The 22865-nt window shown below is 48.6% G+C and overlaps 1 protein-coding gene and 1 pseudogene across 32 annotated transcripts; both read left to right on the top strand.

The window, feature by feature from the left end:
- Nucleotides 1-611: 611 nt before the first annotated feature.
- On the top strand, nt 612-18637 carry MDC1 (mediator of DNA damage checkpoint 1). 32 transcript variants are annotated; one of them, XM_063811990.1, is made up of 16 exons: nt 723-949; nt 3031-3169; nt 4030-4182; nt 4281-4410; nt 4496-4565; nt 4859-6339; nt 6491-6550; nt 6716-6805; nt 9857-10648; nt 10756-10826; nt 12102-14825; nt 14909-15028; nt 15160-15342; nt 15569-15694; nt 15783-15893; nt 17812-18637. In XM_063811990.1, the coding sequence occupies exons 3-16, from the start codon at nt 4180-4182 to the stop codon at nt 17977-17979; spliced, it is 6129 nt and encodes a 2042-aa protein (XP_063668060.1). In that variant the 5' UTR covers nt 723-949; nt 3031-3169; nt 4030-4179; the 3' UTR covers nt 17980-18637.
- A 2148-nt stretch (nt 18638-20785) lies between these two features.
- LOC101057847 (large ribosomal subunit protein uL30-like) lies at nt 20786-21711 on the top strand (annotated as a pseudogene).
- Nucleotides 21712-22865: the final 1154 nt, after the last annotated feature.

The following is a 22865-nucleotide window of genomic DNA, read 5'->3' as shown; positions in this document are numbered from 1 at the left end:
TAAAAATACAAAAATAAGCTGGGCGTGGTGGCGCATGCCTGTAATCCCAGCTACTTGGGAGGCTGAGGCAGGAGAATCGCTTGAATCTGGGAGGCGGAGGTTGCGGTGAGTCGAGATCGCGCCATTGCACTCCAGCCTGGGCAACAAGAGCAAAACTCCATCTCAAAAAATAGATAAATTAGTTAATTAAAAAATAAAAATAAATGATTTTATGATCCTTCCCTCGCCCCTCGAAAGGTGGGGACAGCCTTTAAGACAGAGAGCAAACCAGTTTTCTCTGTTCGACTACAGATCTTTAGGATCTTGGATTTAAGAAAATGACCTCAAAATGTCCGTCAGATATGTATTCCCAGGAAGAAAGATATTACTTCTACTACAAACCAAATCAAAAGGAAATGAAATTCCAATGCAACAAGGAGTGAAATGCCACGCCTACGGGCTGTTCTCCAAACTGCAGCCTCCAGCCACGACTGCAACGCGCAACCCACTTTCATTTCTCATGAGTCAGCGGACACCATGTCTAGGAGGACCGAGGAAAGGCGCTCTGGCCGTACCAGACACGTCGGACGTCTATGACACAGCCCCTCTATCCGTTGCCGGCAGCTGGCGCCAGACTCTCTGGTCGCGGTTTGGAACTGCGCGGGAAGTGGGTGGTGGGCGGGCAAGCGGTAGTGGGTTGTCCCTAGGAGCTGCCCAATCGACGTGCATTATTCTGTTGGCGCACGGCGGCCTTCAATTACCGTCTCATTAACTGATCTCAGCAGCCTGGGAGACACCACCTATTTGAACTGTAAGGGGGCGGGGCTTTGGGTGTGCCTCCGCTCGACTGGCTGCGGTTGTGAAAGACAGCGGCAAAAGCCAATCAGCAAATAAGCTCTTTTTCGGCACACGCAGTCGCTCCACCCGGGTCGCGACCGTTACTGGTGGCGCGCGCGGGGACTTAAAGTAGGTGAGTTCTAGGGGCCTGGCCCACGGCTCCCCGGGAGCCATCTTGGTTCCCCCAGAAGGCGGGAGGGGCGTACCTTGGGTGCGACTGGGCGGAGGTGACTTGGAAGTTCGCTTCTCGGACTGTAATACTCATCCTTACCTGGCGCCCCGCTCCGAGTTTAGGTATGAAGACACAGGGAGACGTTGGGCCACAAGGGAACCCACTGAGGTGGGGACCAAAGATGGTGGCTCTTTGAATTGGAGCCAAGCGTGGTGGGCACCCGCTGAGTTGGCCTGTCATAAAGACGGAGTTGACACTTTATCCATGGGGCATCCTACTTTCCCTACCTGTCAACAGTTTCCCTCTAGAGTGGCATATTTTCAGGTGAATTCCATTTATGCTATTTTCTTTCCATCTCATTTGTTCCTTCATCAGTAGGCTCGGTGATGAGCCTTCCCGAGGGCAGGGTCGATTTCGTGTTTGGTTCACAGATGTATACCGAATACTTCAAACAGCACTAGATATACCATAACCATTGAATGAATATGATGGACCCTAGGGGAAAGACACAGTTCCCCTAATCCAGTCCTGGAGGTGGGTGGGTGTGAAGGCAGAAATGGAAAGTAATGGTTACAATATAGCGAGAAATCTTAGAGTAAGCACAAATCCATTGACCACTGTGGAACAGGCAGGATACACCAGGAACACGAGAAGGCAGGGAACACGCCAGGAAAGGGTTTGCTGAGAAAGTGACATTTGAGGCCGGGCGCGGTTGCTCACTGCTGTAATCCCAACACTTTGGGTGGCCAAGGTGGGCGGATCACCTGAAGTCAGGAGCTCGAGACCGTGGTGAAACCCCGTCTCTACTAAAAATACAAAAATTAGCCAGGCGTGATGCCGGGCGCCTGTAATCCCAGCTGCTCGGCTGGCTGAGGCAGGAGAATCGCTTGAAGCCTGGAGGCAGAGGTTGCAGTGAGCCAAGATAGCACCACTGCACTCCAGCCTGGACGACAGAGCGAGATTCCATCTCAAAAAAAAAAAAAAGAAAGAAAGAAAGAAAGTGACATTTGAACTGAATCTTAAAGGATGGTAGAAGTTGGACCAGAAAACTAGGTGGGAAAAAGCCAAGGAATTGGGCTAAGGCATGAAGATGTGGGAAGACAAGAACAGTGTGTTCGAAGACTGGGGAAAATGTCTGGCTGAACCATAGGCTTTTGCGGGCGAGGGGTAGGCGTTACAAGATGTGAAGTTCAGATCATGGAGGGTCTCGCTAAGGAGTTTAGATTTTATTCTGTGTGCACGAAAAACCATCAAGATTTTAGAGGAGAGACATCTGAGTGATTTGGGGCAAGTCTTAACCTTATATATGCTTATGTATGTTTCAAGGAGATCTGAAAATCTTAACCCAGCTATGTTGCAGTTTCTTTATCTGAAGAAATGGAAGATAGTAATACTACTTTACAAGGTTCTTGTGAAGATTAAATGAGTCAGAGTCGATATAAAGTAATTAGAACAGTGCTTGACACATAGGAAGCTTCTATATATGTCATCTTTTATTATCATTTTTTGCAGTTGCATCTGATCATACTGAGGTGGTCTGGTAAAAGTATAAAAAGCATGGGCTAAAAAAGAAAGAAAAACAACGGGGCGCAGTGGCTCACGCCTGTAATCCCAGCACTTTGGGAGGCCAAGGTGGGCAGATCACCCAAGGTCAAGAGTTCGAGTCCACCCTGGCCAATATGGCAAAACCCCATCTCTTCTAAAAATACAAAAATTAGCCAGGCATGGTGGCAGGTGCCTGTAATCTCAGCTACTTGGGAGGCTGAGGTGAGAGAATTGCTTGAAACCCGGGAGGCAGAGGTTGCCGTGGGCCCAAGATCTTACCACTGCACGCCAGCCTGGGGAGCAGAACGAGACTCCATCACAAAAAAGAAAAAAAATGTTTTAAGTGCTTCAGAAGGTTAACAACAGAAAGATTGGTGGAAAGAGAAGCATCAACGTTCATAATGATCCAGTTTACCCCCTAGTTTTCAGTCTGATAACTCTGATGCTGTTTGTGTGAACCAATAATGAGGATAATTGATAATGTGTATCCTTCCCAGATCATGGAGGACACCCAGGCTATTGACTGGGATGTTGAAGAAGAGGAGGAGACAGAGCAATCCAGTGAATCCTTGAGGTGTAACGTGGAGCCAGTAGGGCGGCTACATATCTTTAGTGGTGCCCATGGACCAGAAAAAGGTCAGAGGGTATTGGATGTTCAAGTATTGATATAGATCTTTTATTTTTGTGGTAAGGTATTTGGAGGTTTGCAAGAAGCTTATGTATGTTTCAATGAGATGTGAATTTTTTTTTTTCATGAATGGAAGAGATGGGGCCGATTGAGTTGATAGTTGCAGACTACTACCCTGGACTCACTGGAAGTGATTTTACTTTGATAAAAGAAAATTAAGAGATTGAAATGAAGCTGGGTGCAGTGACTCACACCTGTAATTCCCGTGCTTTGAGAGGCCAAGGCAGAAGGATCACTTGAGACTAGGAGTTAGAGACCAGCCTGGGTAGCATAGCAAAACCCTGTCTCTACGAAAAATTTAAAAATTAGCCAGGTGTGGTGGTTCATTTCACATCTGCAGTCCCACCTACTTGGGAGGCTGAGCCAGGATGATCACTTGAACCCAAGAGTTCAAGATTGCACTGATCTATGATCATGACACTGCATTCTAGCCTGGGTGACAGAATGAGACCCTGTCTCAAAAAAAAAAAAAAAAAAATCAAATAAAATCCAATTGTGTGCTCTGGAGATGGATGGTAGTGATGATTGCACAACAGTGTGAATGCACTTAATGCCACTGAACTATACACTTAAAATTATTAAGGTGATACATTTTGTGTTATGTGTATTTTATAACAGTAAAAAAACATCCATTGTGGATGGATGGGGTATCGCATATACTCTTTCAGTGCCTAGATGTCCTAGGGCCTTTTATTTTTCTAATGCATATGGAGGCCTTGAGTGAGTAGTAGAGTACCTAATAGGCACTTTTTCCTAATGACAGGCCAGGACTCTGATCTTGGAGCTTACCTACCTCTCTAATTCTTAGATTTCCCACTACACCTCGGGAAGAATGTGGTAGGCCGAATGCCTGACTGCTCTGTGGCCCTGCCCTTTCCATCTATCTCCAAACAACATGCAGAGATTGAAATCTTAGCCTGGGACAAGGCACCTATCCTCCGAGACTGTGGGAGCCTTAATGGTACTCAAATCCTGAGACCTCCTAAGGTTTTGAGCCCTGGGGTGAGTCACCGTCTGAGGGACCAGGAATTGATTCTCTTTGCTGACTTGCTCTGCCAGTACCATCGCCTGGATGTTTCTCTGCCCTTTGTCTCCCGGGGCCCTCTGACAGTAGAAGAGACACCCAGGGTACAGGGAGGAACTCAACCCCAGAGGCTTCTGTTGGCTGAGGACTCGGAGGAGGAAGTAGGTAAGTTTGTATATTGGCAGGGAGAATGAGGAGACAGGAATAGTGAGTGTACAATTGTCAACTCATTCCTTTCTGTTCTTGACAGATTTTCTTTCTGAAAGGCGTATGGTAAAAAAATCAAGGACCACATCTTCCTCTGTGATAGTTCCAGAGAGGTGAGTGCCAAAGAGTCAGACACCTGAGTCTTCAAAATGAGGAAGAACCAGGGGCTGGAGGATCAATCTCTAAAAGAGATGATTATCATGAGAGTTGGGGCTGGGGAACCATACATATTCATTCACTCAGCTGAATTTTTATGGAGCACATCTGATGTGCCAAGTGGAAAACAAATTGGAAACAGAAGAAGAAATATGCTACCTTGTGTCTCCCCTCAAGGAGCTCACAGTTGAGTTGCGGTATCCCTTCCAGGGAAATAAATTCTATAGACTCTCTTTTCTTCCCTTCACAGTGATGAAGAGGGGCATTCCCCTGTCCTGGGCGGCCTTGGGCCGCCTTTTGCCTTCAATTTGAACAGTGACACAGATGTGGAAGAAGGTCAGCAACCAGCCACAGAGGAGGCCTCCTCAGCTGCCAGAAGAGGTGCCACTGTAGAGGCAAAGCAGTCTGAAGCTGAAGTTGTAACTGAAATCCAGCTTGAAAAGGATCAGCCTTTAGTGAAGGAGAGGGACGATGATACAAAAGTCAAGAGGGGTGCAGAGAATGGGGTGGTTCCAGCTGGGGTGATTCTGGAGAGGAGCCAACCTCCTGGAGAGGACAGCGACACAGATGTGGATGATGACAGCAGGCCTCCTGGAAGGCCAGCTGAGGTCCATTTGGAAAGGGCTCAGCCTTTTGGCTTCATCAACAGCGACACTGATGCGGAAGAAGAGAGGATCCCAGCAACCCCAGTTGTCATTCCTATGAAGAAGAGGAAGATCTTCCATGGAGTAGGTACAAGGGGTCCTGGAGCACCAGGCCTGGCCCATCTGCAGGAGAGCCAGGCTGGTAGTGATACAGATGTGGAAGAAGGCAAGGCCCCACAGGCTGTCCCTCTGGAGAAAAGCCAAGCTTCCATGGTTATCAACAGCGATACAGATGACGAGGAAGAAGTCTCAGCAGCGCTGACTTTGGCACATCTGAAAGAGAGCCAACCTGCTATATGGAACAGAGATGCAGAAGAGGACATGCCCCAATGTGTGGTCCTTCTGCAGCGAAGCCAAACCACCACTGAGAGAGACAGTGACACAGACGTGGAGGAGGAAGAGCTCCCAGTGGAAAATAGAGAAGCTGTCCTCAAGGATCACACAAAGATTAGAGCCCTTGTTAGAGCACATTCAGAAAAGGACCAACCTCCTTTTGGGGACAGTGATGACAGTGTGGAAGCAGATAAGAGCTCACCTGGGATCCACCTGGAGAGAAGCCAAGCCTCCACCACAGTGGACATCAACACACAAGTGGAGAAGGAAGTCCCGCCAGGGTCAGCCATTATACATATAAAGAAGCATCAGGTGTCTGTGGAGGGGACAAATCAAACAGATGTGAAAGCAGTTGGGGGACCAGCAAAGCTGCTTGTGGTATCTCTAGAGGAAGCCTGGCCTCTGCATGGGGACTGTGAAACAGATGCAGAGGAGGACACCTCCTTAGCAGCCTCCGCAGTTGCAGATGTAAGAAAGAGCCAGCTTCCAGCAGAAGGGGATGCTGGGGCAGAGTGGGCTGCAGCTGTTCTTAAGCAGGAGAGAGCTCATGAGGTGGGGGCCCAGGGTGGGCCACCTGTGGCACAAGTGGAGCAGGACCTCCCTATCTCAAGAGAGAACCTCACAGATCTGGTGGTGGACACAGACACTCTAGGGGAATCCACCCAGCCACAGAGAGAGGGAGCCCAGGTCCCCACAGGAAGGGAGAGAGAACAACATGTGGGTGGGACCAAGGACTCTGAAGACAACTATGGTGGTAAGTGCTGGCCTTCCTTCCTTGACCTCTGAAATCAACCAGGGTTCTAACAGCTGGGGTTGGGGAGAGAAAGGTAGAGATTATTTAAGGAGTTTAGTGTCAGGTACGATTTTTATTTTAAACTATCTGTCTTATATTCCTCCCCGACCAGATTCTGAAGATCTGGACCTACAAGCTACCCAGTGCTTTCTGGAGAATCAGGGCCTGGAAGGTGAGGGCTTCTGTGTTACTTGAATCCTGTACCAGTGGGAGCTGGGAGATTAGACTGGTGGTCCTTGAAGGGTAAAGGCTAGTATGGGTAGGGTAGGAGACCAGGAATGGGACCCTACAGTAGTATGGAGGAGATGAACTTAGGCCATCTTTTCCTGTACAGCAGTCCAGAGCATGGAGGATGAACCTACCCAGGCCTTCATGTTGACTCCACCCCAAGAGCTTGGCCCTTCCCATTGCAGCTTCCAGACAACAGGTACAAGAAACTCTTCCCTCCTCTGTGTCCCCAATTCTGCATTCTCTTTTTTTTCCTCTGTCACTCAGGCTGGATTACAGTGGTGCAGTCTCGGCTCACTGTAACCTCCGCCTCCCAGGCGGTTTCTCTTCCTTCAGCTTCCCAGGTAGCTGGGATTACAGCTGTCCATGACCATGCCTGGCTAATTTTTTGTATGTTTAGTAGAGACAGGGTTTCACCATGTTGGCCAGGCTGGTCACGAACTCCCGACCTCAAGTGATCTGCCTGCCTCGGCCTCCCAAAATGCTGGAATTGCAGGCGTAAGCCACTGCGCCCGGCCTGCGTTCTTTCTTGATTTGCCTTCCTACATGTTTCTTTCATACTCTGATTACAGTGAGCCCTCTGTGTATGCGAGTTTGCGTCCGTGAATTCAACCAGCTGCAGGTTGAAAATATTTAGGGACTGGCCTGGGCAACAGAGAGAGACCTGGTCTCCACAAAAATGAAAAAATTAGCCCAGCATAGTAGTGAGCACCTGTAGTCCCAGTTACATGGGAGGCCAGGATGGGAAGATCAGTTGAGCCCAGCCTGGGCAATAGCCCATCCCTCAACCCCCACCCCCAATGTCTCTTGAAAAAAAACACACTATTGCAGCACTGTTCACAATAGGCAAGATATGAAATCAAACTAAATGTCCATCAACAGATGAATGGATAAAGAAAATGTAGGCCGGGGTCAGGCACAGTGGCTCACACCTCTAATCCCAACACTTTGGGAGGCCAAGGCAGGCAGATCACCTGAGATCGGGAGTTTGAGACCAGCCTGACCAACATGGAGAAACCCCGTCTCTACTAAAAATACAAAATTAGCCGGGTGTGGTGGTGCATGCCTGTAATCCCAGCTACTCAGGAGACTGAGTCAGGAGAATCCCTTGAACCCAGGAGGCGGAGGTTGCAGTGAGCTGAGATCGTGCCATCGCACTCCGGCCTGGGCAACAAGAGTGAAACTCTGTCTCAAAAAAACGAAAGAAAAGAAAATGTAGGCCGGGCACAGTGCCTCATGCCTGTAATCCCAGCACTTTGGGAAGCCGAAGTGGGTGGATCACATGAGGTCAGGAGTTTGAGACCAGCCTGGCCAACATGGTGAAACCCTGTCTCTACTAAAAATACAAAAATTAGCTGGGCATGGTGGCAGGTGCCTGTAGTCCCAGCTACTCGGGAGACTGAAGCAGGAGACTCATTTGAACCCCGGAGGCAGAGGTTGCAGTGAGCCAAGGTCACACCACTGCACTCCAACATGGGCAATAGAGTGAGACTTCATCTCTAATAATAAAAAAAAAAGAAAATGTGTATATAGGCTGGGTGCAGTGGCTCAAAATACAAAATTTAGCTGGGCATGGTGGCATGCACCTGTAGTCTTAGCTACTCGGGAGGCTAAGATGGGAGGATTGCTGCCTAAGACGCAGAGGTTGCAGTGAGCTGAGGTCATGCCACTGCACTCCAAACTGGGCGACAGAGCAAGACTCAATCTAAAAAAAAAAGAAAATGTGTATATATACACAGTGGAACAGTATTCAGCCACAGAAGAGAATGAAATCCTGTCATCTGCAGCAACACGGATGAACCCTGAGGACATTATGTTAAGTGAAATAAGTCAGCACAGAAAGGCAAATATTGTATGCTCACTCATGTGGGAGCTAAAAACATGGATCTCATGGAAGTAGAGAGTAGAATGGTGGTTACCAAAGGCTAGGAAGGGTAGAGGGACAGAATGCATAAAGAGGTTGGTTAATGAATACAAAAATCCAGTCAGATTGAATGAATAAGTTCTAGTGTTCAGTTCCACAGTAGTGTTACTATAGTTAATAATTTATTGTGTATTTCAAAATAGCTAGAAGAGATTTGATATGTTTCCAAGACAAAGAAATGATAAATGTTTGAGATAGTGGATATCCCAATTATCTTGGTTTTATCATTGTACATTGTATGCATGAGTCAAAATAGCACAGGTACCCCATAAATATGTACAATTATTATGTGTCAATGAAGAAAAAAGAAAATGTGGTATATATACACAGTGGAATACTATTCAGCCTTTAAAAAGAAGGAAATTCCAGCCAAGCATGGTGGCTCACACCTGTAATCCCAGCACTTTGGGAGGCCAATGTGGGCGGATCACTTGAGTCTAAGAGTTCAAGACCAAACCCCATCTCTACAACAAATACAAAAAATTAGCCGGGCACTTTGGCACATGCCGTAGTCCCAGCTACTTGGGAGGCTGAGGTGGGAGGATCTCCTGAGCCCAGCAGTTGGGAGTTGCAGTGAGCCAACATCATGCCACTGCACTCCAGCCTGGGTGACAGAGTGAAACTGTCTTGAGAGAGAGAGACTATTCAGGGAACTCTCTTATTAGGCTATGATGTTTTTCTTTCTTTCTTTCTTTCTTTTTTTGAGACAGGGTCTCTGTCACTCAGGCTGGAATGCAGTGGTAGACTATTCAGGGAACTCATATTAGGCTATGATGTTTTTCTTTTTCTCTTGGGTTTTTTTTTTTTTTTTTTTTTTTTTGAGACAGAGTCTCTGTCACTCAGGCTGAAGTGCAGTGGTATGATCACAGCTCACTACAGTCTTGACCTTTGGGGTTCAGGTAGTTCTCCTACCTCAGCCTCCCGGGTAGCTGAGACTACGGGACTACAGGTCCCCACCCCCACACCTAATTTTTTTGTATTTTTTGTAGAGATGGGGTTTTGCCATGTTGTCCAGGCTAGTCTCAAACTCCTGGCCTCAAGCAATCCTCATGTCTTGGCCTCCCAAAGTCCTGGGATTACATGTCTGAGCCACCATGCCCGCTCAAGGCTATGACCTTTTTGAGACAAACATTAAATGTTGTAACTACCACCCTTATTCCCAGCTTTCCTTTAATAACCTGTTCAGATTTATTATTCATGAGTTTATCTAAATCCTTTCTCATCATATTTATTATGTCAACCTGTACTTCCCTTTCCCTCTTCCTCTCCCTCTTCTCTCTCCCTCTCCCCCTCTCCCTCTCTCTCTCTTCCTTCCTCCCCTTCCAGGTACCCTAGATGAACCATGGGAGGTCCTGGCTACACAGCCATTCTGTCAGAGAGAGTCTGAGGACTCTGAGACCCAGCCTTTTGACACCCACCTTGAGGCCTATGGACCTTGCCTGTCTCCACCTAGGGCAATACCAGGAGACCAACATCCAGAGAGCCCAGTTCACACAGAGCCAATGGGGATTCAAGGCAGAGGGAGGCAGACTGTGGATAAAGTCATGGGTATACCAAAAGAAACAGCAGAGAGGGTGGGCCCTGAGAGAGGGCCATTGGAGAGAGAAACTGAGAAACTGCTACCAGAAAGACAGACAGATGTGACAGGAGAGGAAGAATTAACCAAGGGGAAACAGGACAGAGAACAAAAACAGTTGTTAGCTAGAGACACCCAGAGACAAGAATCTGACAAAAATGGGGAAAGTGCAAGTCCTGAAAGAGATAGGGAGAGTTTGAAGGTAGAAATTGAGACATCTGAGGAAATACAAGAGAAACAAGTACAGAAGCAGACCCTTCCAAGCAAAGCATTTGAGAGAGAAGTAGAGAGACCAGTAGCAAACAGAGAGTGCGATCCAGCCGAGTTAGAAGAGAAGGTGCCCAAAGTGATCCTGGAGAGAGATACACAGAGAGGGGAGCCAGAGGGAGGGAGCCAGGACCAGAAAGGGCAGGCCTCCAGCCCAATACCAGAGCCTGGGGTGGAGGCGGGGGACCTTCCGGGACCTACCTCAGCCCCCGTAACTTCTGGGAGCCAGTCAGGTGGAAGGGGATCCCCAGTGAGCCCCAGGAGGCATCAGAAAGGTAAGTGAAGGCAGAGGGGAACCCAAGGTGATACACAGGCCTCGTGATAACCCCTGGGCAACCAGCTGCTTGGAACTCAGCCACCTTTGTGTTTACTTTCTGTCTAGGCCTCCTGAATTGCAAGATGCCACCTGCTGAGAAGGCTTCCAGGATCAGAGCTGCTGAGAAGGTTTCCAGGGTGAGAGCTACTTTTTCTACCTCCTATTCCACAAGTCATCTCTGTATCTTCTCCAATGCTCTTTCACCTAGCCTCACTTTAATCTATTCCTTTCTCATTATTCAGTTTTCTTCCATTTTTGTCACGCCTTGATTGGCTTCTATTCCTTTATCCTCGGCACCCGTTGTTTTCCATATCTGTTTCCTAAGTTGTATCTCCTACCTGACTCAAAAGAAAGACCCTTCGTGTTTCTTCTTTCTTTGCCCCAGCCATCCTTTTCGTTACCATCATCCACGTGTGGAGAACACTATAGTAGCATTATGGAGACAGGTCTGTGGGAAAAAGGTAGCTTCCCAGGTAGATCCCAGTCTAATGGAGGAGAGATCATAGACAGAAAGGAAAATCCAGTGAGCATATTTTTTGTTTTTGTTCTTTTTTGAGACAGAGTCTGTCTTTGTCACCCAGGCTGGAGTGTGCAGTGGCGTGATCTCGGCTTACTGTAACCTCCGTCTCTTGGGTTCAAACAATTTTCCTGCCGCAGCCTCCCAAGTAGCTGGGACTACAGGCGCATGTCACCGGGCTAATTTTTGTGTATTTTTTTGGTTTTTTTTGAGACAGTCTCACTCTGTCACCCAGGCTGGAGTGCAGTGGCGCGATCTTGGCTCACTGCAACCTCTGCCTCCCGGGTTCAAGCGATTCTCCTCCCTCAGCCTCCCAGGTAGCTGGGACTACAGGCGCCTGCCAACACACCTAATTTTTTTTTTTTTTTTTTTGAGACAGAGTCTTGCTCTGTCCCCCAGGCTGGAGTGCAGTGGCGCCATCTCGGCTCACTGCAAGCTCCGCCTCCCGAGTTCACGCCGTTCTCCTGCCTCAGCCTTCCAAGTAGCTGGGACTACAGGCGCCCGCCACCACGCCCGGCTAATTTTTTGTATTTTTTAGTAGAGACGGGGTTTCACCGTGTTAGCCAGGATGGTCTCGGTTTCCTGACCTTGTGATCCACCCGCCTCGGCCTCCCAAAGTGCTGGGATTACAGGCATCAGCCACCGTGCCCGGCCTTTTTTTTTGTATTTTTAGTAGAGACGGGGTTTCACTATGTTGGCCAGGCTGGTCTTGAACTCCTGACCTCGTGATCCGCCCGCCTCGGCCTCCCAAAGTGCTGGGATTATAGCCGTGAGCCACCACGCCCGGTGGAAATCTAGTAAGCCTATCTAACCATAAACAAGTATCAAGAACAGTATCCAAGTTCTATCTCTTTCCTCCACCTTCTCCCCCTCACTTCCTTCTGTTTCTCCCTAGGGCGATCAGGAATCTCCAGATGCTTGTCTGCCTCCTACAGTGCCTGAAGCCCCAGCCCCACCCCAAAAGCCCCTTAACTCTCAGAGCCAGAAACATCTTGCACCTCCACCCCTTCTTTCTCCCCTTTTACCTTCTATCAAGCCAACCGTTCGTAAGACCAGGCAAGATGGGAGTCAGGAAGCTCCAGAGGCTCCCTTGTCCTCAGAGCTGGAGCCTTTCCACCCAAAGCCTAAAATTAGAACTCGGAAGTCCTCCAGAATGACAACCTTTCCAGCTACCTCTGCTGCCCCTGAGCCCCACCCTTCCACCTCCACAGCCCAGCCAGTCACTCCCAAGCCCACATCTCAGGCCACTAGGAGCAGGACAAATAGGTCCTCTGTCAAGACCCCTGAACCAGTTGTCCCCACAGCCCCTGAGCTCCAGCCTTGCACCTCCACAGACCAGCCTGTCACCTCTGAGCCCACATCTCAGGTTACTAGGGGAAGAAAAAGTAGATCCTCTGTCAAGACCCCTGAAACAGTTGTGCCCACAGCCCTTGAGCTCCAGCCTTCCACCTCCACCGACCGACCTGTCACCTCTGAACCCACATCTCATGCTACTAGGGGAAGAAAAAATAGATCCTCTGTCAAGACCCCTGAACCAGTTGTCCCCACAGCCCCTGAGCTCCAGCCTTCCACCTCCACAGACCAGCCTGTCACTTCTGAGCCCACATATCAGGCTACTAGGGGAAGAAAAAATAGATCCTCTGTCAAGACCCCTGAACCAGTTGTCCCTACAGCCCCTGAGCTCCAGCCTTCCACCTCCACAGACCAACCTGTCACCCCCAAGCCCACATCTCGGACCACTAGGAGCAGGACAAATATGTCCTCTGTCAAGAACCCTGAATCAACTGTCCCTATAGCCCCTGAGCTCCCACCTTCCACCTCCACAGAGCAGCCTGTCACCCCTGAGCCCACATCTCGGGCTACTAGGGGAAGAAAAAATAGATCCTCTGGCAAGACCCCTGAAACACTTGTCCCCACAGCCCCTAAGCTCGAGCCTTCCACTTCCACAGACCAACCTGTCACTCCTGAGCCCACATCTCAGGCCACCAGGGGCAGGACAAATAGGTCCTCTGTGAAGACCCCTGAAACAGTTGTCCCCACAGCCCCTGAGCTCCAGCTTTCCACCTCTACAGACCAAGCTGTCACCCCTAAGCCCACATCTCGGACCACTAGGAGCAGGACAAATATGTCCTCTGTGAAGAACCCTGAATCAACTGTCCCTATAGCCCCTGAGCTCCCACCTTCCACCTCCACAGAGCAGCCTGTCACCCCTGAGCCCACATCTCGGGCTACTAGGGGAAGAAAAAATAGATCCTCTGGCAAGACCCCTGAAACACTTGTCCCCACAGCCCCTAAGCTCGAGCCTTCCACTTCCACAGACCAACCTGTCACTCCTGAGCCCACATCTCAGGCCACCAGGGGCAGGACAAATAGGTCCTCTGTGAAGACCCCTGAAACAGATGTCCCCACAGCCCCTGAGCTCCAGCCTTCCACCTCCACAGACCAGCCTGTTACCCCTGAGCCTACGTCTCAGGTTACTAGGGGAAGAACAGATAGATCCTCTGTCAAGACCCCTGAAACAGTTGTCCCCACAGCCCCTGAGCTACAGGCTTCCGCCTCCACAGACCAGCCTGTCACCTCTGAGCCCACATCTCGGACCACTAGGGGAAGAAAAAATCGGTCCTCTGTCAAGACCCCTGAAACAGTTGTGCCCACAGCCCCTGAGCTCCAGCCTTCCACCTCCACAGACCAACCTGTCACCCCTGAGCCCACATCTCAGGCCACTAGGGGCAGGACAAATAGGTCCTCTGTCAAGACCCCTGAATCAATTGTCCCTATAGCCCCTGAGCTTCAGCCTTCCACCTCCAGAAACCAGCTTGTCACCCCTGAGCCCACATCTCGGGCCACTAGGTGCAGGACAAATAGGTCCTCTGTCAAGACCCCTGAGCCAGTTGTCCCCACAGCCCCTGAGCCCCATCCTACCACCTCCACAGACCAGCCTGTCACCCCCAAGCTCACATCTAGGGCCACTAGGAGAAAGACAAATAGGTCCTCTGTCAAGACTCCCAAACCAGTTGAACCAGCAGCCTCTGATCTTGAGCCTTTTACCCCCACAGACCAGTCCGTCACCCCTGAGGCCATAGCTCAGGGTGGTCAGAGCAAAACACTGAGGTCTTCCACAGTAAGAGCTATGCCGGTTCCTACCACCCCTGAATTCCAATCTCCTGTCACCACAGACCAGCCTATTTCCCCTGAGCCTATTACTCAACCCAGTTGCATCAAGAGGCAGAGAGCCGCTGGGAACCCTGGCTCCCTCGCAGCTCCCATTGACCATAAGCCTTGCTCTGCACCCTTGGAACCTAAATCCCAGGCCTCAAGGAACCAAAGATGGGGAGCAGTGAGAGCAGCTGAATCCCTTACAGCCATTCCTGAGCCTGCCTCTCCCCAGCTTCTTGAGACACCAATTCATGCCTCCCAGATCCAAAAGGTGGAACCAGCAGGTAGATCTAGGTTCACCCCGGAGCTCCAGCCTAAGGCCTCTCAAAGCCGCAAGAGGTCTTTAGCTACCATGGATTCACCACCACATCAAAAACAGCCCCAAAGAGGGGAAGTCTCCCAGAAGACAGTGATTATCAAGGAAGAGGAAGAAGATACTGCAGAGAAGCCAGGGAAGGAAGAGGTGAGGAGAGGGTTGGGACCACAAAGCTGGGAAAAATGACTTCAGGGCTCTGAAACTCCCACCAAGATTTTTCTCAATCTCAGGATGTCGTGACTCCAAAACCAGGCAAGAGAAAGAGAGACCAGGCAGAGGAGGAGCCCAACAGAATACCAAGCCGCAGCCTCCGACGGACCAAACTTAACCAAGAATCAACAGCCCCCAAAGTAAGAGACAAAGGCATGGGACTTTGTGGGAGACAGAGATGAGGGGAGGATGCAAGGAGACCTAGAGGATTGTAGAGATGGGTGCTGATGGCATGGGTTGCCGTAACCACCTCAGGTCAACCCTTCCACAGGTGCTCTTCACAGGAGTGGTGGATGCTCGGGGAGAGCGGGCTGTGCTGGCACTGGGGGGAAGTCTGGCTGGTTCAGCGGCAGAGGCTTCCCACCTGGTCACTGATCGCATCCGCCGGACAGTCAAGTTCCTGTGTGCCCTGGGGCGGGGAATCCCCATTCTGTCCCTGGACTGGCTGCATCAGGTGAGAGGCCAAGGGATGATGACAGACCAATATAGTGGCAAGACTGCTCATATAGTGCCCTAGAAAGTGGTGGAAGGGAAGAGGCGTTACAGGAAGACAGGGGCATTGGTGAGCCAGAAGCCTGCATTGATTTAAAAGACATTTTGTGAGCTCTCTCTAAATGCTAGGCAGCAGAGCTGAGTGAGGGGCTGGGCTGAGCTTTGATGCTGACTGCTGCCGTCCTTAGTCCCACAAGGCTGGTTTCTTCTTACCCCCGGATGAATATGTGGTGACCGACCCTGAGCAAGAGAAGAACTTTGGCTTTAGCCTTCAAGACGCACTGAGCAGGGCTCGGGAGCGAAGGCTGCTAGAGGTGAGAGGCTATCTTTTAACCTGTGCTTCAGCCCTCCCTCCAGTGCTTCCCAATCTACAATACCATCTCCATCATTTCTTTCTCTTAGGGCTATGAGATCTATGTGACCCCTGGAGTCCAGCCACCACCACCTCAGATGGGAGAGATCATTAGCTGCTGTGGAGGCACATACCTACCCAGCATGCCTCGGTCCTATAAGGTATGCTTAGGATGTTCTGGGTCTGGGTGAGTTGGCAGTGGCAGTTAAAGAGGTGGCTGGAATGGCAAAGATTGGAGGGGAAAAAATGGAGGTTCAGAAAGGAATATAAAGTAGTGAGAGGGTGGGGGAAAAGACCTATGGTATAGAAAGGGATAGGAATGAGGGGACAGATCTGCTGATACCCCCATATAACAATCACCAAGATTCAGCAGCAGCTTAATTTAGATTATGCTACATTTGCTCCATCTATCTCTTTTTTCCTTTGATTTTCTTTTTTTTTTTTTTTTTTGAGATGGAGTCTCACTCTCAGGCTGGAGTGCAGTGGCACAATCTCGGCTCACTACAATCTCCACCTCCTGGGTTCACGCCATTCTCCTGCCTCAGCCTCCCGAGTAGCTGGGACTACAGGTGCCCACCACCACGCCCGGCTAATTCTTTTGTATTTTTAGTAGAGACGGGGTTTCACTGTGTTAGCCAGGATGGTCTTGATCTCCTGAGGTCATGATCTGCCCGCCTCGGCCTCTCAAAGTGCTGGGATTACAGGCGTGAGCCACCGCGCCCGGCTTTTTCCTTTGATTTTCTTTGCTGAAGTATTTCATTTCTTTTTATTTTTCTTTATTCTTTCTTTTTTTCCTTTCTCTTTCTTTGCTGAAATATTTTAAAGCAAACTGCCAATATTATATTATTTCTTCCTACATACTTAAATATATATCTCTAAGAAATACGTACATTTTATTTCATAATCACAATGCCATTATTGATCCTAAGCAAAATTAACAGTAGTTTATTGGTCATTTGCTCACACTCCATTAATAAAATTTCTCCCATTGTCTGAAAAATGTCTCTATACAGTTGTTCAAATCAGGATTCAAATAAGGTCCACATACTGCCACACCTATTATCTTCTTAATTATCTTTACTCTAGAGCGTCCCTTAACCCACCCAGCTTTTTTTATGCCATCAATTTCCTGCAGAAGCTGGGTCACTTGTCCTTTAGAATGTTCCTCAGTCTGGAATTTTGGGTTTGCCTCCTTGTCATATAATTTATCTTGTTCCTCTGTACTCCATATTTCCTGGAAATTGCAGATAATTGTAAAAGCTTGAATAAATTCAGGTTCATCTTTCTAGCAAAAGTATTTCTTTTTTTTTCTATTTTTTTTTTTTTTTGAGACAGTCTCACTCTGTCGCCAGGCTGGAGTACAGTGGAGCAGTCTTGGCTCACTGCAACCTCCGTCTCCCGGGTTCAAGCGGTTCTCATGCCTCAACCTCCCGAGTAGCTGGGACTACAGGCGCACACCACCACGCCCAGCTAATTTTTTTATTTTTACTAAAGACGGGGTTTCACCATGTTGGCCAGGATGGTCTCGATCTCTTGACCTCGTGATCCACCCACCTCGGCCTCCCAAAGTGCTGGGATTATAGGCGTGAGCCACTGTGCCTGGCCTCTAGCAAGAGTATTTCTTTTTTTTTTTTCTTTTGAGATGGAGTCTTGCTCTGTAGCCCAGGCTGGAGTGCAGTGGCGCGATCTCGGCTCACTGCAAGCTCCACCTCCTGGGTTTTCACGCCATTCTCCTGCCCCAGCCTCCCGAGTAGCTGGGACGACAGGCACCTGTCAGCGCGCCCGGCTAATTTTTTTTTTTTTTTTTTTGTATTTTTAGTAGAGACAGGGTTTCACCGTGGTCTTGATCTCCTGACCTCGTGATCCACCCGCCTCAGCCTCCCAAAGTGCTGTGTAATTACAGGCATGAGCCACTGCGCCCGGCCTAGCAAGAGTATTTCATAGACAGTGTGCGGTGTGCTTCACTTGGCTTCATATTAGGAGGTATTATTTTAGTGATGCTAAGACTGGTTAGTGGGTCCTGAACCCATTTCTAGGATTCTTTTTCACCTGATTTTGTCTTTGCTCTGTCTTCCCCAGCCTCAGAGAGTTGTGATCACATGCCCTCAGGACTTCCCTCATTGCTCCATTCCACTACGGGTTGGGCTGCCCCTCCTCTCGCCTGAGTTCCTGCTGACTGGAGTGCTGAAGCAGGAAGCCAAGCCAGAGGCCTTTGTCCTCTCCCCTTTGGAGATGTCATCCACCTGAGAACTCCACTACCCTTTTCCCTCCCAGACCACGAATTAGAAGATATGTGGAAGAAAGAACTCAGGGCGTTAGAAAGGATTGGGGTATATTGATACAACTTGTCCTGGAACATGGGTGGGACCAGAAATCTTTATGAATAAATGAAAAGATAAGGGATTTGGAAGCCACAGGTTGTTTTTTGTTTGTTTGTTTGTTTTTTTAATGGCCATTTTATTTTATTTGTATTTATAGTTTTTTATTTGTATAGATTTAGGGGATACAAGATTTCTTACATGCATGTATTAAATGGCCATTTTAAAATTAGCTAGTTTCATGCTCAGATGTCATAAGTGGCAGCTATCTTTAGCCAGACTGTTGCAGTTATTGCTCGATGCCACTCATGGTGTCCTACCTCCTATTTGGAAACCATCTCTATTGTTTTCTTACTGAGATTCTTACTTTGGGGTCAGGAACTTGAAGGGATGCTTGGAGTGAGTAGATTTGAGGGTCCAGTTATGGAGTGCTACTGAAACATTTTCTTCTCTCCTGGCCTCTGGAAGCATCTTTAGCTTTGACTTTGGGCAAGTCTCTGTACTTTTCTGGCCAGCTTTTCCAGGATTTATAAAATTAGAGCTTCGGCTTGACCTCTGTGATAAATAAATATTCACTCTGTGCCTTATGGTGTAGTGTAGTTTTTAAAAATGTCTAGGTCTCAAGACACAAACTTAAAAAAAAAAAGTCATAGACTTGTATTTAATTCATCATTATCTTCTATTTAGGACAATTTGTATGACATTTCTTAAGGTTTTTTTTTTTTTCTTGAGACAGGGTCTCATTTCTGTCACCTAGGCTGGAGTGCAGTGGCACCATCTCGGCTCACTGCAACCTCCACCTCCCAGTTCAAGCAATACTCCCACCTCAGCCTCCTGAGTAGCTAGGACTGCAGGCACACACCGCCATGCCTGGCTAATTTTTTTTTTATTATTATTGTTTAGTAGAGACGGGGCTCTACTAAATTTTTGTATTTTTGGTAGAGATGAGGTTTTGTCATGTTGCCCAGGCTGGTCTCTAACTTCTGACCTCAAGTGATCCACCCACCTCAGCCTCCCGAGTAGCTGGGATTACAGGCACATGCCACCACACCCGGCTAATTTTTGTATTTGTAGTAGAGACGGGGTTTCACCATGTTGGCCAGGCTGGTCTCGAACTCCTGACCTAGGTGATCCACCTGTCTTGACTTCCCAAAGTGCTGGGATAAGAGGCATGAGCCGCCATGACTGGCCTTTTATCTTTTTGAGTCAAGGTGTCACTCTGTTGCCCAGGCTGAAGTGCGTGGCTCGATGTCGGCTTACTGCAGCCTTGACCTCCTGGGCTCAAACGATTATCCTCTCAGCCTCCCAAGTAGCTGGGACCATAGGTGTGTGCAACCATGCCCGGTGAATTTTGTATTTTTTGTAGAGACGAGGTTTTGTCATGTTGCCCAAGCTGGTCTCTAACTCGTGACCTCAAGTGATCCACCCACCTCAGCCTCCAAAAGTGCTGGGATTACAGGCTTGAGCCACCGTGCCCAGCCAGATTTAAATTTTAAAAGTTGGTTGATTACAAGGATGTGGAGAAATTAGAATCCTTATACATTGCTGGTAGGAATGTTAAATGGTTCAGCCTCTGCGGTAAACAGTTTGATGGTTCCTCAAAAAGTTAAACATATGGATGGGCACAGTGGCTCACACATGTAATCCCAGCACTTTGGAGGCCAAGGCTGGCAGATCACTTGAGCTCAGAAGTTCACGGCCAGCCGGGCAACATGACAAAACCTCGTCTCTACCAAAAATACAAAAATTCACTGGGCATGGTGGCACACACCTATGGTCCCAGCTACTTGGGAGGCTAAGAGGAAAATCGTTTGAGCCCAGGAGGTCAAGGCTGCAGTGGGTGGACACGAGCCACTGCACTTCAGCCTGGGCAACAGAGTGAGACCTTGTCTCAAAAAAATAAAAGGCCAGTCACGGCAGCTCATGCCTATAATCCCAGCACTTTGGGAAGTCAAGACAGGTGGATCACCTGAGGTCAGGAGTTAGAGACCAGCCTGGCCAACATGGTGAAATCCCATCTCTACTTAAAATACAAAAATTAGCCGGGCGTGGTGGCATGTGCCTGCAATCCCAGCTACTTGGGAGGCTGAGGCAGAAGAATTGCTGGAACCCGGGAAGTGGAGGTTGCAGTGAGCTGAGATCGCGCCACTGCACTCCAGCCTGGGCAACAGAACAAGACTCCATCTAAAAAAAAAAAAGTCCAGGCGTGGTGGCTCACCCCTGTAATCCTAGCACTTTGGGAGGCCGAGGTGGGCAGATCACAAGATCAGGAGATTGAGACCATCCTGGCTAACATGGAGAAACCCCGTCTCTACTAAAAATACAAAAAATTAGCTAGGCGTGGTGGCAGGCGCCTGTAGTCCCAGCTACTTGGGAGGTTGAGGCAGGAGAATCGCTTGAACCCGGGAGGCGGAGGTTGCAGTGAGCCAAGACTGCTCCACTGTACTCCAGCCTGGCGACAGAGCGAGACTCCCTCTCAAAAAAAAAAAAAAAAAAAAAAAAAAAAAGTAGCCTCTTTTCTGGCTGGAACCCTCATGTAGAGTGTTGTAGGTAAGAAGGAGAGGGCCGGGGTACAGTGGCTCACACCTGTAATCCCAACACTTTGGGAGGCCGAGGTGGGCAGGTCACCTGAGGTCAGGAGTTCAAGACCAGGCTGGCCAACATGACAAAACCCTGTCTCTACTAAAAATACAAAACAAAATTAGCCGGGCATGGTGGCCGGCCCCTGTGATCCCAGCTACTCAGGAGGCTGAGGCAGGAGAATTGCTTGAATGCAGGAGGGGGAGGTTGCATTGAGTCGAGATCGCACCATTGCACTCCAGCATGGGAGACAGAGCAAGACCCCGTCTTAAAAAAAAAAAAAGAGAGAAAAAGAAGGAGGTTCTTGCTATGCCAGAAACCCTTAAAAAGCGAAGGAATTTCCCAGAGCTGAAGATCAAAGGCCCGAGAAAGAAATTTGCCCAAAAGATGATTCAAAAGGCAAGGAGGAAGCTTATCTATGAAAAAGTGAAGCACTATCACAAGGAATATAGGCAGGTGTACAGAACTGAAATTCGAATGGCTAGGATGGCCAGAAAAGCTGGCAACTTCTATGTACCTGCAAAACCCAAATTGCCGTTTGTCATCAGGATCAGAGGTATCAGTGGTGTGAACCCAAAGGTCCGAAAGGTGTTGCAGCTTCTTCGCCTTTGTTAAATCTTCAATGGAACCTTTGTGAAGCTCAACAAGGCTTCAATGAACATGCTGAGGATTGTAGAACCATATATGGCATGGGGGTACCCAAAGCTGAAGTCGGTAAATGAACTAATCTACCAGCATGTTTATGGCAAAAATCAATAAGAAGCAAATTGCTTTGACAGATGACACTTTGATTGCTTTATCTCTTGGTAAATATGGCATCACCTGCATGGAGGATCTGATTCTTGAGATCTATACTGTTGGAAAATGCTTCAAAGAAGCAAATAACTTCCTGTAGCCCTTCAAATTATCCTCTCCACAAGGTAGAATAAAGAAAAAGACCACCCATTTTGTAGAAAGTGGACATGCTGGCAACAGGGAGAACCGGATCAACAGACTTATTAGAAGAATGAGCTAAGGTGTCTACTGTGATTGTTTTTCTAATCTAAGCACTTAAGCAGTACCTGCTCTCAAATTGGAGGAAAAAAAAGAAAGTTAAATACAGAATTACCGAACAGTCCAGCAATTCTGCTCCTAGGTGTACACCCAAAAGAATTTAAATCAGGTGTCCAGGCTGGGTGGGGTGGCTTATGCCTGTAATCCCAGCAGTTTGGGAGGCCAAAGTGGGAGAATTGCATGAGCCCAGGACTTCACAGGCAACCAGTCTGGGCAACATGGCAAAACCCTGTCACTACAAAAAATACAAAAATGGGCTAGGTGCGGTGGCTCACGCCTATAATCCTAGCACTTTGGGAGGCAAGGTAGGTAGATCACCTGAGGTCAGGAGTTCAAGACGAGCCTGGCCAACATGGCAAAACCCCATCTCTACTAAAAAATACAAAAATTAGCCGGGTGTGGTGGCTCATGCCTGTAATCCCAGCATTTTGGGAGGCCGAAGGTGGTTGGATCACCTGAGGTCAGGAGTTCGATACCAGCCTGACCAACATGGAGAAACCCCGTCTCTACTAAAAAATACAAAATTAGCTGGGCGTGGTGGTGCATGCTGGTAATCCCAGCTACTCCGGAGGCTGAGGCAGGAGAATCGCTTGAACCTGGGAGGCGGAGATTGTGGTGAGCCAAGATCATGCCATTGCAACAAGAACAAAACTCCGTCTAAAAAAAAAAAAAATTAACTGGGCCTGGTGGCTCACGCCTGTAATCCCAACACTTTGGGAGGCTGAGGCGGGTGGATCATGAGGTCAGGAGATCAAGACCATCCTGTCGAACATGGTGAAACCCCCTCTCTACTAAAAATACAAAAATTAGCTGGGCGTGGTGGCGTGCGCCTGTAGTCCCAGCTACTCGTGAGGCTGAGGCAGAAGAATCACTTGAACCAGAGAGTCAGAGTTTGCAGTGAGCCAAGATCATGCCACTGCACTCCAGCCTGGCTATAGAGGGAGACTCTGTCTCAAAAAATAATAATAATAATAATTAAAAAATTAGCTGGGCATGGTGGCATGTGGCTGTAATCCCAGCTACTGGGGAGGCTGAGGCTGCAGAATCACTTGAACCCGGGAAGCAGAGGTTGCAGTGAGCTGAGATCATGCCACTGCACTCCAGCCTGGGTGACAGAGAAAGACTCTCTCTCAAAAAAAAAAAAAAAATTTAGCCAGGTGTGGTGGCACATGCCTGTAATCC

Source organism: Pan troglodytes, chromosome 5, assembly GCF_028858775.2.
Source record: "Pan troglodytes isolate AG18354 chromosome 5, NHGRI_mPanTro3-v2.0_pri, whole genome shotgun sequence".
Lineage (NCBI taxonomy): Eukaryota > Metazoa > Chordata > Mammalia > Primates > Hominidae > Pan > Pan troglodytes.
The sequence above is the reverse complement of the archived record's forward strand: the minus strand, read 5'-3'. Positions and strand labels throughout refer to the sequence as shown.